The following is a 14458-nucleotide window of genomic DNA, read 5'->3' on the forward strand; positions in this document are numbered from 1 at the left end:
TTAATTCCCGGAATGGCGGGACTGTCGTATGTTGAAAGGCTGGAGCGATTGGGCTTGTATACACTGGAATTTAGAAGGATGAGGGGGGATCTTATTGAAACATATAAGATAATTAGGAGATTGGACACATTAGAGGCAGGAAACATGTTCCCAATGTTGGAGGAGTCCAGAACAAGGGGCCACAGTTTAAGAATAAGGGGTAGGCCATTTAGAACGGAGATGAGGAAGAACTTTTTCAGTCAGAGTGGTGAAGGTGTGGAATTCTCTGCCTCAGAAGGCAGTGGAGGCCAGTTCGTTGGATGCTTTCAAGAGAGAGCTGGATTGAGCTCTTAAGGATAGCGGAGTGAGGGGGTATGGGGAGAAGGCAGGAACGGGGTACTGATTGAGAGTGATCAGCCATGATTGCATTGAATGGCGGTGCTGGCTCGAAGGGCTGAATGGCCTACTCCTGCACCTATTGTCTATTGTCTAAGACCTGCGTGTTCCTGTAGGCAGTCAGATCCACAGCCCAGGATTAAAAAATCAAACAAACATGGCTTTTAAGGTGAGAGGGGCAAAGTTTAAAGGAGATGTGCAGGGACGTTTTTTTCACAGAGGGTGGTGAGTGCCTGGGAATGCAGAGGATGTTGGTTGAGGTGGATATGATGGTGGCATTTGAGTTTTGGATAGGAGGGATATGGATTTGTGCTGGTAGATCAGGAGTTGATCTTGGCATCATGTTCGACAGTTCTTGTGGGCTTAAGGGCCTGTTCTTGTGCTGTATTGTTCTATGTTCTAGAGTGAAGGGCAAATTCGCCAGGAGTAGGGAAGCCTGGATGTTGAGGCTCTGATCAAGAAAAGGGAGGCGTTTGTCAGGTGTAGGTAGATGGAATTGTCAATCTCTTGAGGAATATAGGTGGAGGAATGCACAAGAAAGAAATGAGGAAGACAAAAAAGGGGACATGGGATAACTTTGGCAAGCAAGGTAAAGATGAATCCAAAAAGATTCTCCAAATACCATAAAGGCATAAGACTAACTAGGGAGAGAACTTGGGACAACTAATGGAAATGTCTTGAGGACAGTCTTTATTACGGTCGAGGAGGTCCTAAGGCATATAAAGTGGATAAATCTCCTAAGGCTGATCAGAGGTGTGGGAGGAAACCGAAGATCTCGGAGAAAACCCACGCAGGTCACGGGGAGAACGTACAAACTCCTTACAGTGCAGCACCCGTAGTCGGGATCGAACCTGAGTCTCCGGCGCTGCATTCGCTGTAAAGCAGCAACTCTACCGCTGCGCTACCGTGCCGCCCTTTGGGGCTACTCACTGTCCCGCAGTCTAGGCTTAAGCTCAGGGATGACCGCGCTTTTGCGGTTGCAGCTCCGAGACTGTGGAACAGCATCCCTCTCCCCATCAGAACTGCCCCCTCCATCGACTCCTTTAAGTCCAGGCTCAAAACCTATTTCTACTCCCTAGCGTTTGAGGCCCTCTGAGGGGGTGCTGTGAACTGTTTATGTATGTGCTGTTATGTTTGTGTGCCATTGTATGTTCGTTTCTTAGTACCTGAACTGATGTACAGCACTTTGGTCAACGTGGGTTGTTTTTAAATGTGCTATACAAATAAAATGGACTTGACTTGACTATCATCAAGGATTCCCACCATCCAGGCTATGCCCTCTTCTCACTGCTACCGTCAGGGCAGAGGTTACAGAAACCTGAAGTCTTACACCACCAGGTTCAGGAACAGCTGCTCTCCCACAAATATTGGGTTCTTGAACTGATCTGCACATCCTCTTCCTACCTCGGCCATGGAACACTACACTGTACCTCCTGCACTTTGTTTTCTAGTTGTTTTGTACTCAAGTCTTTTTTTTTTGCTTTCTATTTTTTTCTTTTTACTGTTTTGCAGAATTTGTGATTTATGTATAAGTTTTGTGTGTTGCCTGAGCCTCTGTGCCCGTGCTGTTGCTGCAAGCAAGATTTTCACTGCACCTGTGTCTCATCGTACTTATGCTTATGACAATAGACTTGACTTGACTTGAGATTTCCAGCATCTGCAGATTTTTTATTCTCAAGGAGAGACTCTGGAAATGGTTCTAGTTACTTGATCTCACGATTTAAGTACGTTGCATGAACTAGAAAACATAACCTGGGCAGAGTAATTAACTGATGATGGAGAGTAGTGACCAGCATCAAGTCATCGTCCTGGAATCTTCATCTCTTGGGTACATTTGAAAGATTCCAAATGCTGCTCCTTAAAAAATAATGAAACAAAACCTTTTTTGATGATATTTAATTTCACCCTATCCGTCAGGAAAATAAAGTTAGGTTTTTTAGGATACTGGGCCTATTGTAGAGACACAGATCGGCAGTGACGCAGTCACAAAGTCCCCAAATATCCACAGCTCTTCGGACAGAATCAATCACTTCGTCCTTTTCTTCCTGTGCAGTCTGTGACTGGTAACTCTGTTCTTGACCAGGCCCTTGAACTGCCCGCTCACCTTGGCTTTATTCCTGAAGAGACAGCAAACATTTATAAGCACAGATTCCAACCTGGCAGTAAATATTGGTGTGTGTCACACTATCTCACACCTCCAGCAACCCAGATTCCACTTTCTGCTGCATTCTACCTGTGACATGTGCATTTCCTACCAGCGATGTGCCAGTTATTACCCACAATAGATGTTACCTACAGTGCATGGATTGTGAGTGATTTGGGGATCATTGATGGGGAGGTGAGAGGATAGTTTACAGGAAATGTGGGAAAATGGGATTTCTCAGAGCAGGCACAGATGCAATTAGCAAACGTTAAAGGCAAGCCCAGTAAGTCCAGTGTGGATGCATCTTGAAAACATCACACACTTGCCCCAGTCAGTACATCACACCTGCCCCACAGTGTAGTCAGTACATCACATCTGCCCACAGTCAGTATATCACACCTATCCCACAGTGTAGTCAGTCCATGTGACATCTGTCCTAACTGCATGGTCCCAGCACACTGTGCTGTGGAGTACACCTGTCCTGTGGAGTACACATCGGAGCAGTTCAGTGCGTGGTCAGAGTAGTTCAGTGCATGGTCAGAACGTTCAGTGCGTGGTCCCAGCATGTAGACGTGGCTCTAGTCTCACCTTCTGTTCAGCTGGGATCTGTTCAGTGGGACGTAGGCAAATGGGTCGGGTTTTCCTGTCCGTTTCACATCCCCTCGCCCTTTCTGAAAGTAGACGTGAGAATATTAAAATTAACACAAATTAGTTTATGATGTCAAGAGACCAAGGAAACTGTATGATTGAAGATAGGACTGATAAGCAGATTCGCTGCCACTGATTCCTTACATCGAACACGGCTTACACTCACCATTGCTCTATATTCGGCACCAGAGTCTTTATTTTTCTTCATAGGTCTTGGCCTGTGAATCCCAGAACCTCCAGCTAAAACATTCAGAAGTTAGAAGTTAGCGTGGAAGGGTATGCAGTGAACAAACCTCAAAAGAGCATCTGATCATTGTTACCATAGTTTTCGGAGCCACAGGCTATATTTGCCTTTTGAACCCATTCACAGCCCAGCAAAGCAACACTCAAATCGAATGCACACGAGCAGACAGCCAGGGAGAGGGACAATTCTCCACTCACCTTGGTAGCCAGAGTCCACCTGCATCTCATCACCGTCAGCACTTTTAAATCTTTGCTTCTGTCCAGCCTTCTATATGGAGACAAATTAAAACCAATAATTAACATTCTAGACAGAGATCACAAACAGCAGGGGGAGGAAACATGGTTGGAGTGCAAGTGGAGTGAGCAGGACGTAGTGAGTGGGGTGACTGGGGAGGAGAGGGAGTGAGGGAGGGAGGGAAGGGGAGAGCAGGGGAGAGGGAGCAGGGGGGAGGGAGCGGGAGAGCAGGGGGGGAGGGAGCGGGAGAGCAGGGGAAAGGGTGCGGTAGAGGAGGGGAGAGGGAGTTGGAGAGCAGGGGAGAGGGTGCGGGAAAGCAGGGGTGAGCGAGCGGGAGACCAGGGGTGAGCGAGCGGGAGACCAGGGGTGAGCATGTGGGAGAGCAGGGGAGAGGGAGAGCAGGGGAGAGGGAGAGCAGGGGAGAGGGAGAGCAGGGGAGAGGGAGAACGGGAGAGGGAGCGGGAGAGCGGGGAGAGGGAGAGCGGGGGAGAGGGAGAGCAGGGGAGAGGGAGAGCAGGGGAGAGGGAGAGCAGGGGAGAGGGAGAGCAGGGGAGAGGGAGAGCAGGGGAGAGGGAGAGCAGGGGAGAGGGAGAGCAGGGGAGAGGGAGAGCGCGGAGAGGGGGAGCGGGAAAGCAGGGGAGAGGGAGCGGGAAAGCAGGGGAGAGGGAGAGGGAGAGCAGGGGAAAGGGAGAGCAGGGGAGAGGGAGAGCAGGGGAGAGGGAGAGCAGGGGAGAGGGAGAGCAGGGGAGAGGGAGAGCAGGGGAGAGGGAGAGAGGGAGAGCGGGGAGAGGGAGAGCGGGGAGAGGGAGAGAGGGAGCGGGAGAGCAGGGGAGAGGGAGAGGGAGCGCAGGGGAGAGGGAGCGCAGGGGAGAGGGAGAGCAGGGGAGAGGGAGAGCAGGGGAGAGGGAGAGCAGGGGAGAGGGAGAGCAGGGGAGAGGGAGAGCAGGGGAGAGGGAGAGCAGGGGAGAGGGAGAGCAGGGGAGAGGGGGAGCGGGAGAGCGGGGAGAGCGGGGAGAGGGAGAGCAGGGGAGAGGGAGAGCAGGGGAGAGGGAGCGGGAGAGCAGGGGAGAGGGAGAGCAGGGGAGAGGGAGAGCAGGGGAGAGGGAGAGCAGGGGAGAGGGAGAGCAGGAGAGAGGGAGCGGGAGAGCAGGGGAGAGCGAGCGGGAAAGCAGGGGAGAGGGAGAGCAGGGGAGAGGGAGCGGGAGAGCAGGGGAGAGGGTGCGGGAAAGCAGGGGAGAGGGAGCGGGAGAGCAACGGGGAGGGGAGAACGGGGACGAAGGGTTGTCTATCAAGCCAGACTGACCACTGGAGGGCGCTCATGAGCTGCAAAAACACTCACACTTTTTGCTCCAACTTCTTCCAAAATGTCACCAGCTTCATCCTTGGGGTCTGAAAAACAAAGACACTTCCATCAACACCTCGTTCTCAGCCCAAGGTTACCCAACACAGAGAGGCCGGATAGTATGTGAGCGGATGAACGGGCGCCAGGGGGAGGGAAGTGGGGGCCGGGGATGCCGTAAGGACAGGATGGGGAGTGGTGCGGGGAGGAGTGGGGTGAAACAGGACACAGGGCGTAGACATGCCGGGGGGGGGGGGAGGGGAACGAGCACAGGAAGGGGGGGCTGGGAGGTATCAGGAAGTTCACCGTTGTTGGCTTTTGCTCGGGGCCCTTCACCGATGACCAGCCGCCCATCGGCAGCCATGGTGAAATCGTGCTTAATGTCCGATCTCTTCCTCAGCTCCGGGTTGGTCGCTGCAAAGACAAAGAACGACTCAGAAGTGGATGAAACTCGACACTCGAGAGGAACCTCGCCAAAAAACGCTGGCCAACACCATCAGCCGTCACCTCCTGCCCAGGCCATGATCCCATGTACCCAGCAACCACGGTCAATCCCCTCAGTAACGCACACCAGCAACACCCCTTTCTGGAAGACCCCCCCCATATCCCCATTAACCCCCAGTCACAGGTTCCCATTAAATCTTTCCCCCTCTCACCTTAAATCAACCCTCTAATTCTTCATTCCCCTACTCTGGGAAAAAGACTGTGCATTCACCCTGTGCAAGTAGAATAACATTTCAATTACGCTTGGGCAGATGCATGGATAGGTGAGGAATATGGGCCAAATGCATGCAAATGAGACTAGCCCAGAATACACAAATTGGACAAAAGGCCTCTTTTGAAGAAACCACCTATTCCCTTTCTTCTGAGATGCTGCCTGACTCGCTGATTTACTCCAGCTTTTTGTGTGTATCTTCGGGCCTTTAACATTTTGTACAGCTCTATGACCTTCCTCTACCCACAGTAATTGTATCTGATCCAACCGCATCATCTGGCAGCAAATTCGAGATTCCAACTACTTTCCATGTAAAAAAAGTTTCCCCTCAGAACCCCTTTAAAACTCATCCTCTCATCAGAGTATTAAAATTTAAACCTGGCCATTTAGTCGGTGTTGGGAAGCACTTCTTCACAGAAGGGGTGGTGGAAATCTGAAAGGTTTTACCCTCCAGAACAGCGAAACCCAGGGTCAGTTTAAAACTCAACATGCAAAATTATCGGCTAAATGACTTAGAGCTTTTGTTTATTGAACCAAAGCATCAAGTCATGAAGTTGTACAGCACAGAAATGGGCCCATCAGGTCGATGCCGGCCTTACTACCCATCTACAGTAATTGTGTTAACGTGCAATGGGTTCCTATCCTTCTGTGCTTTGTCTATACATGTGTCTGTATAAATGTAGTAAAACGCAGTAATTGGATCTGATTCCATACCTCCTTTACTTCAAGAAAGTCAAGCCCAGCCTATCCAATCTCTATATAACTAAATGCCACAAAACCAGCCAACATTCGGACGATTCTCTTCTGCACCCACCCTGCTGTAAGCACATCCTCCCCATAGCACGGTGCCCAGGACTGCACACGTAACCAGGATCAGACGTGCTCTTAACGATAGAGCAGACTCAAAGATTCCCAGAACAGTACAGCACAGGCCAATAGGCCCACAATATCTATGCTGACCATGTTGCCAATTTGCGAGTGGTCTATATCCCTCCATTCCCTGCCTGTTCCTGTGTCTGGCTAAATGCCTCTTTAATGCCACTATCACATCTGCCTCCACCATCACCCCTGGCAGCGCATTCCAGGCACCCACCACTAGGAACAATGTAAATCTTTATGTTCCGTTCTGTTCTTACCCAGCACCCTCTGCGCTACTTGTGGATCGAGGAAGTTGAGCGGTTCATCATCTCCACCCTCTTTCAACCACGCTGGCCTCTTCTGCACTTGCCGCTTCTTCACGCCTTTCCTTTCTTCCTCAGTTCCCTCATCTTCAGAATCGGTCTCGAGCAGAACATCTTTAATACTAGAGAGAAATAGGAATGGTATAACACATGCAGGGATAGACCTCCCCCCTACCCAGAGCCATACCCAAGCTCTGGTCCACATGGGGGAGCATGCAATGCCCTGTCCTGGTTACTGGGGGAGGGGGACATCCTGTGTCTGTACCTGGGAGAAACCTATGGAGTCCAAGGCAGAGCGTGCAAACTCCACACAAGCAGCAACAGAAATCAGTCAAAGCCAGGTCTCTGGAGCAGCTCTACCAGTTTTCTCACTGTGCCATCCTTTTTAGTTACATAAACTGCAGGGCGCAGTTTATGGTGAGAGGAAGCATTTTCAAGGGTGCCCGAGAAGTAAGATAGTGATTGTTATTTGGAACTTACTGCCAGAGGTGGTGATGGAGTCAGACAGAGGCAATATGTTTGAGGTACTTAGAGACAGGCACTGGACAAAGCACAGAAGGAGATGGACCATGTACAGGCAAGAGGACCAGTGCAGATGGGCAAAATGGTTGACATGGATGTGATGGGCCGAAGAGCCTGTTTCCGTGCTTTACCACTCTATGAATCTCTCCCCCATGGTGGACTCTCCATGGGCAGGGTGAGGTGCACCCCTCCCATGCTGGGGAGGGGCAGTTTGCAATACCCAGCAGAGAACAAGCCTCTGTGCACACGAGTTGTCCCGTTTAACTTTGGTCAAGTGTTACTTTCCTCACCACCCCATGCCGAGGGCAAGTGGGTCAAAAATAATAGTTGCACTGAATGCCCGCGTAAGCAACTCAACTCACTGGCTGGAGTTGGCCAGGACTTGGTACGTTGTGGGCACGTTACATGTCAACCGTTAGCAAGGCACGTTAGAAATGCAGCCCCTCTGGTGCTCTGGCTGTGGGAAATGTCAGCTTCGTCGAGGTGCACAGTCCGCCACGCACTGTTGCTGCTCACCTGTCCCTGGCCAGTTTCGGAGTTTCATCCTCACTCTCCAGCTCACTCGCATTACGTTTCAGATTGCGCAGCCTCTTGTTGCGTGCCTCTGCTTTACGAATGTTCACCAACACCTTGTGGTGCTCCTCAGCACACATGTTGTCAATCATCTCAAACCTGCAGCAGTGGGACGAGAGAATGTGGTGGGAAGTGAACTAGTGTTTCAATGATTCTCCTTCACAACCCTAATGCCTCTTCACAGAACCAGAGTCACGGCGTGGACTCGCCTCCCAGCCATCAACACTTCCAGTGGACCATCGACAGAAGATAACTCAGCACGAGCAGCGATTGGATGTGTCCAGTCAGATACTTCTGAGGTGAGAATAGAATCGGCTGTGGGTAGAGCTACGACTACAGGTGCTGTGTGTTTGTTCATGCTGTACATTTTCCCCGTGTGCGCGTGGACTTTCTCAGAGATCTTGAGTTTCCTCCCACTCCAAAGATGTAAGGTTTGTAGGTTAATTTGCTTGGTATAAATGTAAATTGTCCCTAGTGTGTGTAGGATAGCGCTGGTGTGCTGGGATCGCTGGTTGGCACGTAGTCTGTGGGCCAAAGGGCCTGTTTCCGCGGTGTATCTCTAAACTAAACGAAGGGCATCGGGAAGGAGTTAGGACGGCGAATGAGACCCAAGAGATGCCTCTAGCCAACTGGCTGCCAAAAAAGGCAAATTTGTGTGCTGACAACATCTCCTAATTATCAAGTGACAGTTATCATCAACATCACTATCACGCCTTGCAAAGCGTCAGAACAGGCTTCTGAAGCAACCCCTGAATATTATTAATAAAGAGGCAGGCAGATTCTCATTAAGCTGGGGTTGAAAGGTTACTGGGATAGGTGGTGGGCACAACTTGATCAATCATAGACCTGGTTTACTGAGGAAATACAAAGCATCCATGTTGGCACCATTCCTCAACTCGTCCCTTCAACTGTAGAACGTTGGCCTAAAATAACTTCACAGGGACGGTGAGAAAATACCGCACCTTTTACCAGCAGCAAGCTTTTTGTAAAACTTACCCAAACTTGCGTATAAGTTTTGTGAAAATGTTCTTCAACTTTGTACGGAAATATCGCCTCGTGTCATTCCGCATACTGCCGATACTCTCAACCTGAGGGCACAGAATGTAAGCGACTGAGAGGCAGCTGGAGGAGAAGTGGGAGTGGGTTGGGGATGCAGGAGTCTGAGGAGAGAAGTTCTGTAGGAAGACAGCGTTGACACGGGGCAGAGGCGCAGTTGTGGAGGGCAAGAGAGGAATGTTGAATGTTCAGTCACCCGTCCAAGGCAGCAGGTAGTGAGTCTGCAGGGTTGCTGTGATTGGACCGTGCCAGGGGTCACAGGTCATTGATCGGACAGTACCTGGGGTCAAAGGTCACCGATTGGACATTGCGGGGGGTCACATATCATTGAGATCGGACAGTGCCTGGGGTCACCGGTCAATGATCGGACTGTGCCCAGGGTCACAGTTCATTGAATGGACAGTACCCAGGGTCAAAGGTCACTGAGCGGACATTGCAGGGGGGCACAGGTCAGTGACATCGGACAGTGATCCCACAGGTCTCTGATTGGACTCACCAGCAGCGGCAGTTGCGGAGCCAGTCCACTCGTATCCACGACGAACAGAACTACTTTGATGAAACTAAGCGCTGACTTGACCACGTCGCGAGTCTTGGACTGCAGCAACAGGCAGACATTCTTCAGCAGCTGCTCAATGGTGGGCACATCCATCTTATCTAAGGACGAGACAGACAGCTGGAGTCCTTGGTCCCTTTAGCCCGGGCTCCGGCAGATGCCAACATTGACCCTGCAGCGCGGCACCCTCTGCCTACTATCTCCACCTTCAACCCACTCCTGGATAAGATAACTAAGAAGGCAATACGGGGAGATAAGATGAGTTACGAGGGTAAGCTAGCCAATAATATAAAGGAGGATAGTAAAAGCTTTTTTAGGTATGTGAAGAGGAAAAAAATAGTCAAGGCAAATGTGGGACCCTTGAAGACCGAAGCAGGGGAATTGATTATGGGGAACAAGGAAATGGCAGACGAGTTGAACCGGTACTTTGGATCTGTCTTCACTAAGGAAGATACAAACAATCTCCCAGATATTCTAGTGGCCAGAAATCCTAGGGTGACGGAGGAACTGAAGGAAATTCACATTAGGCAGGAAATGGTGTTGGGTAGACTGATGGGACTGAAGGCTGATAAATTCCCAGGGCCCGATGGTCTGTATCCCTGGGTACTTAAGGAGGTGGCTCCAGAAATCGTGGATGCATTGGTGATCATTTTCCAATGTTCTATAGATTCAGGATCAGTTCCTGTAGATTGGAGGGTAGCTAATGTTATCCCGCTTTTTAAGAAAGGAGGGAGAGAGAAAACGGGAAATTATAGACCAGTTAGTCTGACATCAGTGGTGGGGAAGATGCTGGAGTCAATTATAAAAGACGAAATTGCAGAGCATTTGGATAGCAGTAAAAGGATCGTTCCGAGTTAGCATGGATTTACGAAGGGGAAATCATGCTTGACTAATCTTCTGGAATTTTTTGAGGATGTAACGAGGAAAATTGACAGGGGAGATACGGTGGATGTGGTATGCCTTGACTTTCAGAAAGCCTTTGACAAGGTTCCACATAGAAACATAGAAAATAGGTGCAGGAGTAGGCCATTCGGCCCTTCGAGCCTGCACCGCCATTCAATATGATCATGGCTGATCATCCAGCTCAGTAGCCTGTACCTGCCTTCTCTCCATACCCCCTGATCCCTTTAGCAAAAAGGGCCACATCTAACTCCCTCTTAACATAGGAGATTAGTGGGCAAAATTAGAGTACATGGTATTGGAGGTAGGGTACTGACATGGATAGAAAATTGGTTGCCAGACAGAAAGCAAAGAGTGGGGATAAATGGGTCCCTTTCAGAATGGCAGGCAGTGACTAGTGGGGTACCGCAAGGCTCGGTGCTGGGACCGCAGCTATTTACAATATACATTAATGACTTTGATGAAGGGATTAAAAGTACCATTAGCAAATTTGCAGATGATGCAAAGCTGGGTGGCAGTGTGAACTGTGAGGAAGATGCTATGAGGTTGCAGGGTGACTTGGACAGGTTGTGTGAGTGGGCGGATGCATGGCAGATGCAGTTTAATGTGGATAAGTGTTAGATTATCCACTTTGGTGGTAAGAATAGGAAGGCAGATTATTATTTGAATGGTGTCAAGTTAGGAAAAGGGGACATACAACGAGATCTGGGTGTCCTCGTGCAACAGTCACTGAAAGGAAGTATGCAGGTACAGCAGGCAGTGAAGAAAGCCAATGGAATGTTGGCCTTCATAACAAGAGGAGTTGAGTATAGGAGCAAAGAGGTCCTTCTGCTGTTGTACAGGGCCCTAGTGAGACCGCACCTGGAGTACTGTGCGCAGTTTTGGTCTCCAAATTTGAGGAAGGATATTCTTGCTATTGAGGGCGTGCAGCGTAGGTTTACTAGGTTAATTCCCGGAATGGCAAGACTGTCATATGTTGAAAGACTGGAGCGACTAGGCTTGTATACACTGGAATTTAGGATAAGAGGGGATCTTATCGAAACATATAAGATTATTAAGGGGTTGGACACATTAGAGGCAGGAAACATGTTCCCAACGTTGGGGGAGTCCAGAACCAGGGGCCACAGTTTAAGAATAAGGGGTAGCCCATTTAGAATGGAGATGAGGAAAAACGTTTTCAGTCAGAGTTGTAAATCTGTTGAATTTTCTGCCTCAGAAGGCAGTGGAAGCCAATTCTCTGAATGCATTCAAGAGAGAGCTAGATAGAGCTCTTAAGGATAGCGGAGTCAGGGGGTATGGGGAGAAGGCAGGAACGGGGTACTGATTGAGAATGATCAGCCATGATCACATTGAATGGTGGTGCTGGCTCAAAGGGCCGAATGGCCTACTCCTGCACCTATTGTCTATACGTAGCTCCTCTGGACCCCTCGCAACAAGCCCACTTCTCACATTAAGTGTCTTCCAAATGCTCTTAATGTCATTTCAGTTTCACCACTCTCAATGGCTCGTTGCTGCTCCTGCCCACTCTTCACAAGAGTAAAAACCTGTGTTGCTTTTATGTTTCTCCCCCCCTCACAAAACCATTTGCTGATTCTTAAATCTTTCCAAGTCATTTGGATCAGAACTACTTTCCACATTTTAGAATATTTTAGGGTTGACTAATGAGCTGTCCACAGCTTTACTGTAATAACCAGGCCTCTTTCCATCAGTAATAACGGTGGCATATTGAACTCTTCTTTCAATACTTCCCTTTGATGCTTGCCCTTTGACCCATTCCCAGATCTGCCCAGTTTAATATATAGTCTATGCCTCTCTCGATGGAAGTCAGCGGTTTCCAGACTAGAACTTAAGCTGCTGTTGCATGTATCTGCCTTCCAAACAATTAGTGTCCACACACTAATGGGCTGTGAGCAAAACCCTGCTCATTAATCTGCCCATCCCATAGTTGGTTCTGAAACATGGCATTGCAGGAAACTATAATCAATGTCTTCACCACCACTAAATGCCGTGAATAATCTTTCCCAGTTCTGTACCTTTGAATTCGAACACCAGGCGAGTGAGTGCAAGGACTGTGCAGCTGATCATGGTGACAGAGCCAGTTAAACCGGCGTAAATCAATGCCAGGTACTCAGAAATCGCCTCTGCAAAAGAAACACACCACAGAAGTAACATCACACCGAATGTTTTCATGAATTTCTCAAACTGAGAACAGAGTGCCAGCGCCTACTGTACTGGAGTTTGGTTTGATTGTATTTATGTATTGTATTACCTGGATAGCCTGCAAAACAAAGCTTTTCACTGTACCTCAGTACACGTGACAATAATAAAGCTGAACCCAAATGTATTCAACCAATCATCAGAATGTTCAGTTCAGACACGGTTGCCTGGAAGGCCCAGCTTGCCCACCGGAAGGAGAACCCGCCCAGAAAGCCCGGCTTGCCTGCCGGAGACTTGCCCACCTCAGACAGAGGAGAGGGTGATCAAGGCTGCAGCAGCAATGCAAAGTGCCAGGCTCTGAGCTGAGTGCCAGTAAGAGCCACTGAAATCATGGCACCCAAACCACCCAACCTCAGGCATAACAGCCCCCAAAATGGGTTCTGAGGACATCCTGCCATGCCATTCACAGAGCACCAGCTGACCAGAGATCTCCCCCTCCCCCCCCCCCCCAATTTAGTCCCACCCTCTCCTCACCCGACCCACCCACTCACCCAGGCCCACAATCCCTCCTCCCCCAGTCCCCCCTCTCCTCACGCAGACCTCCCCCCCATAAACTGGTGAAGAAAGACTCACCCTGTCCATCGATGTGAAACCTCAGGAAGGCTTGACCGATCTCCACCAATAAAGTGTAGCCATTCCTGCGTGCTCCAATGGAAACCTCTTTCATGCAGATTATAACCTTCAGGGACCAAGAGTTTCAGCATTAAATAAGCCTGTCAAACCCGATTACATGCCCTAGAAACAGCCAGCACCAATACAGAACGGTGCAGCACAAGAACAGGGCATTCAGCCCATAATGTCTGTGCAAAACATGATGCCAAGATCATCTATTATTGCCTGCACATACTCCACTTCCCTCCATTCTATGCACATCAATGTTCCCATCCAAAAGCCTCTTCAACACAGACTATCGTATCTGCCTCCACCACTATCCCTAGCACCATGTTCCAGGCACTTGCCACTTCTGTGTAATAAGCTTGTCCTACACATTCCCTTTAAACTTTGCCCTCTCACCTTAAAACTATGCCCTCTAGTATATGATTTTTCTATCCTGGGGAAAATGGTTCTGTGCCTCTCATAATGAGGTCCTTCCATTTCAATAGCACCGATATATGACAGAAATACCTCAAGTAAATTTGCAGATTTACCCCTTTCAAGTAAAGTGACTGCTGGTCACTGGGGAAATGCTGCAGATTAATCAGTGATTGATGGTGCCAACAAAGTGACCACATCTGGTTGCCAGAACTCAACTGGTCTCATGTAACCAGCTCAATACAAGGCAAGGTACCGCAGAGTGGAGCTGAGAGCTGGACGAGTTGGAACGCTGGGTGGAAGGACATCCTACCTCAGGAAGCAGTGCTACGATGAACTCCTGATGTTCCACAGAGAGCTGCTTGACAATGTGAATCAGACACATCAACCTTGGCTGGGGGAGAGAAAGGCAAACAGCAGTGAATAATGGAGTGTGCAAACCATCTGCTGCCTCAACAGCCCCGTCACGCGCCTCGCACGGCTACTCACCCTCTTTGCAGGGGATGCCGCAGACTTGAGAGATCCCAGCAGTGTCACCTTCAACTCATCCAAATGCTTGTGAACAAACTGCCTGCACGTGTCCTGCGTGCCCCCACAGATAACCTCGAGGATTCGATAGGCCTTCTTCTGGACGCTGTGGTCTTTGCTCTGCCACAGCAAGAGGTTAACATCCCAGTCAGATCACACAAGTAGACAGATCACACAGGCAGTCCATTAGACGGACCA

At 49.6% G+C, this 14458-nt stretch overlaps 1 protein-coding gene across 1 annotated transcript in view; it reads right to left on the reverse strand.

The window, feature by feature from the left end:
• Positions 1 to 2281: 2281 nt before the first annotated feature.
• The window catches only part of rrp12 (ribosomal RNA processing 12 homolog), a 39387-nt gene continuing 27210 nt past the window's right edge, over positions 2282 to 14458 (reverse strand). The window contains exons 21-34 of the mRNA XM_078413263.1: positions 14222 to 14380; positions 14046 to 14126; positions 13274 to 13379; positions 12517 to 12624; positions 9527 to 9684; positions 8971 to 9062; positions 7918 to 8073; positions 6835 to 7001; positions 5290 to 5397; positions 4984 to 5033; positions 3608 to 3677; positions 3333 to 3406; positions 3107 to 3189; positions 2282 to 2492 (exon numbers count right to left, since the gene is read on the reverse strand). Of these exons, the coding sequence (XP_078269389.1) occupies positions 2402 to 2492; positions 3107 to 3189; positions 3333 to 3406; positions 3608 to 3677; positions 4984 to 5033; positions 5290 to 5397; positions 6835 to 7001; positions 7918 to 8073; positions 8971 to 9062; positions 9527 to 9684; positions 12517 to 12624; positions 13274 to 13379; positions 14046 to 14126; positions 14222 to 14380 (1503 nt within the window). The 3' untranslated portion in view covers positions 2282 to 2401. The remainder of the gene's footprint in view (positions 2493 to 3106; positions 3190 to 3332; positions 3407 to 3607; positions 3678 to 4983; positions 5034 to 5289; positions 5398 to 6834; positions 7002 to 7917; positions 8074 to 8970; positions 9063 to 9526; positions 9685 to 12516; positions 12625 to 13273; positions 13380 to 14045; positions 14127 to 14221; positions 14381 to 14458) is intronic.

This window comes from Rhinoraja longicauda, chromosome 16 (assembly GCF_053455715.1).
Source record: "Rhinoraja longicauda isolate Sanriku21f chromosome 16, sRhiLon1.1, whole genome shotgun sequence".
Classification (NCBI taxonomy): domain Eukaryota; kingdom Metazoa; phylum Chordata; class Chondrichthyes; order Rajiformes; family Arhynchobatidae; genus Rhinoraja; species Rhinoraja longicauda.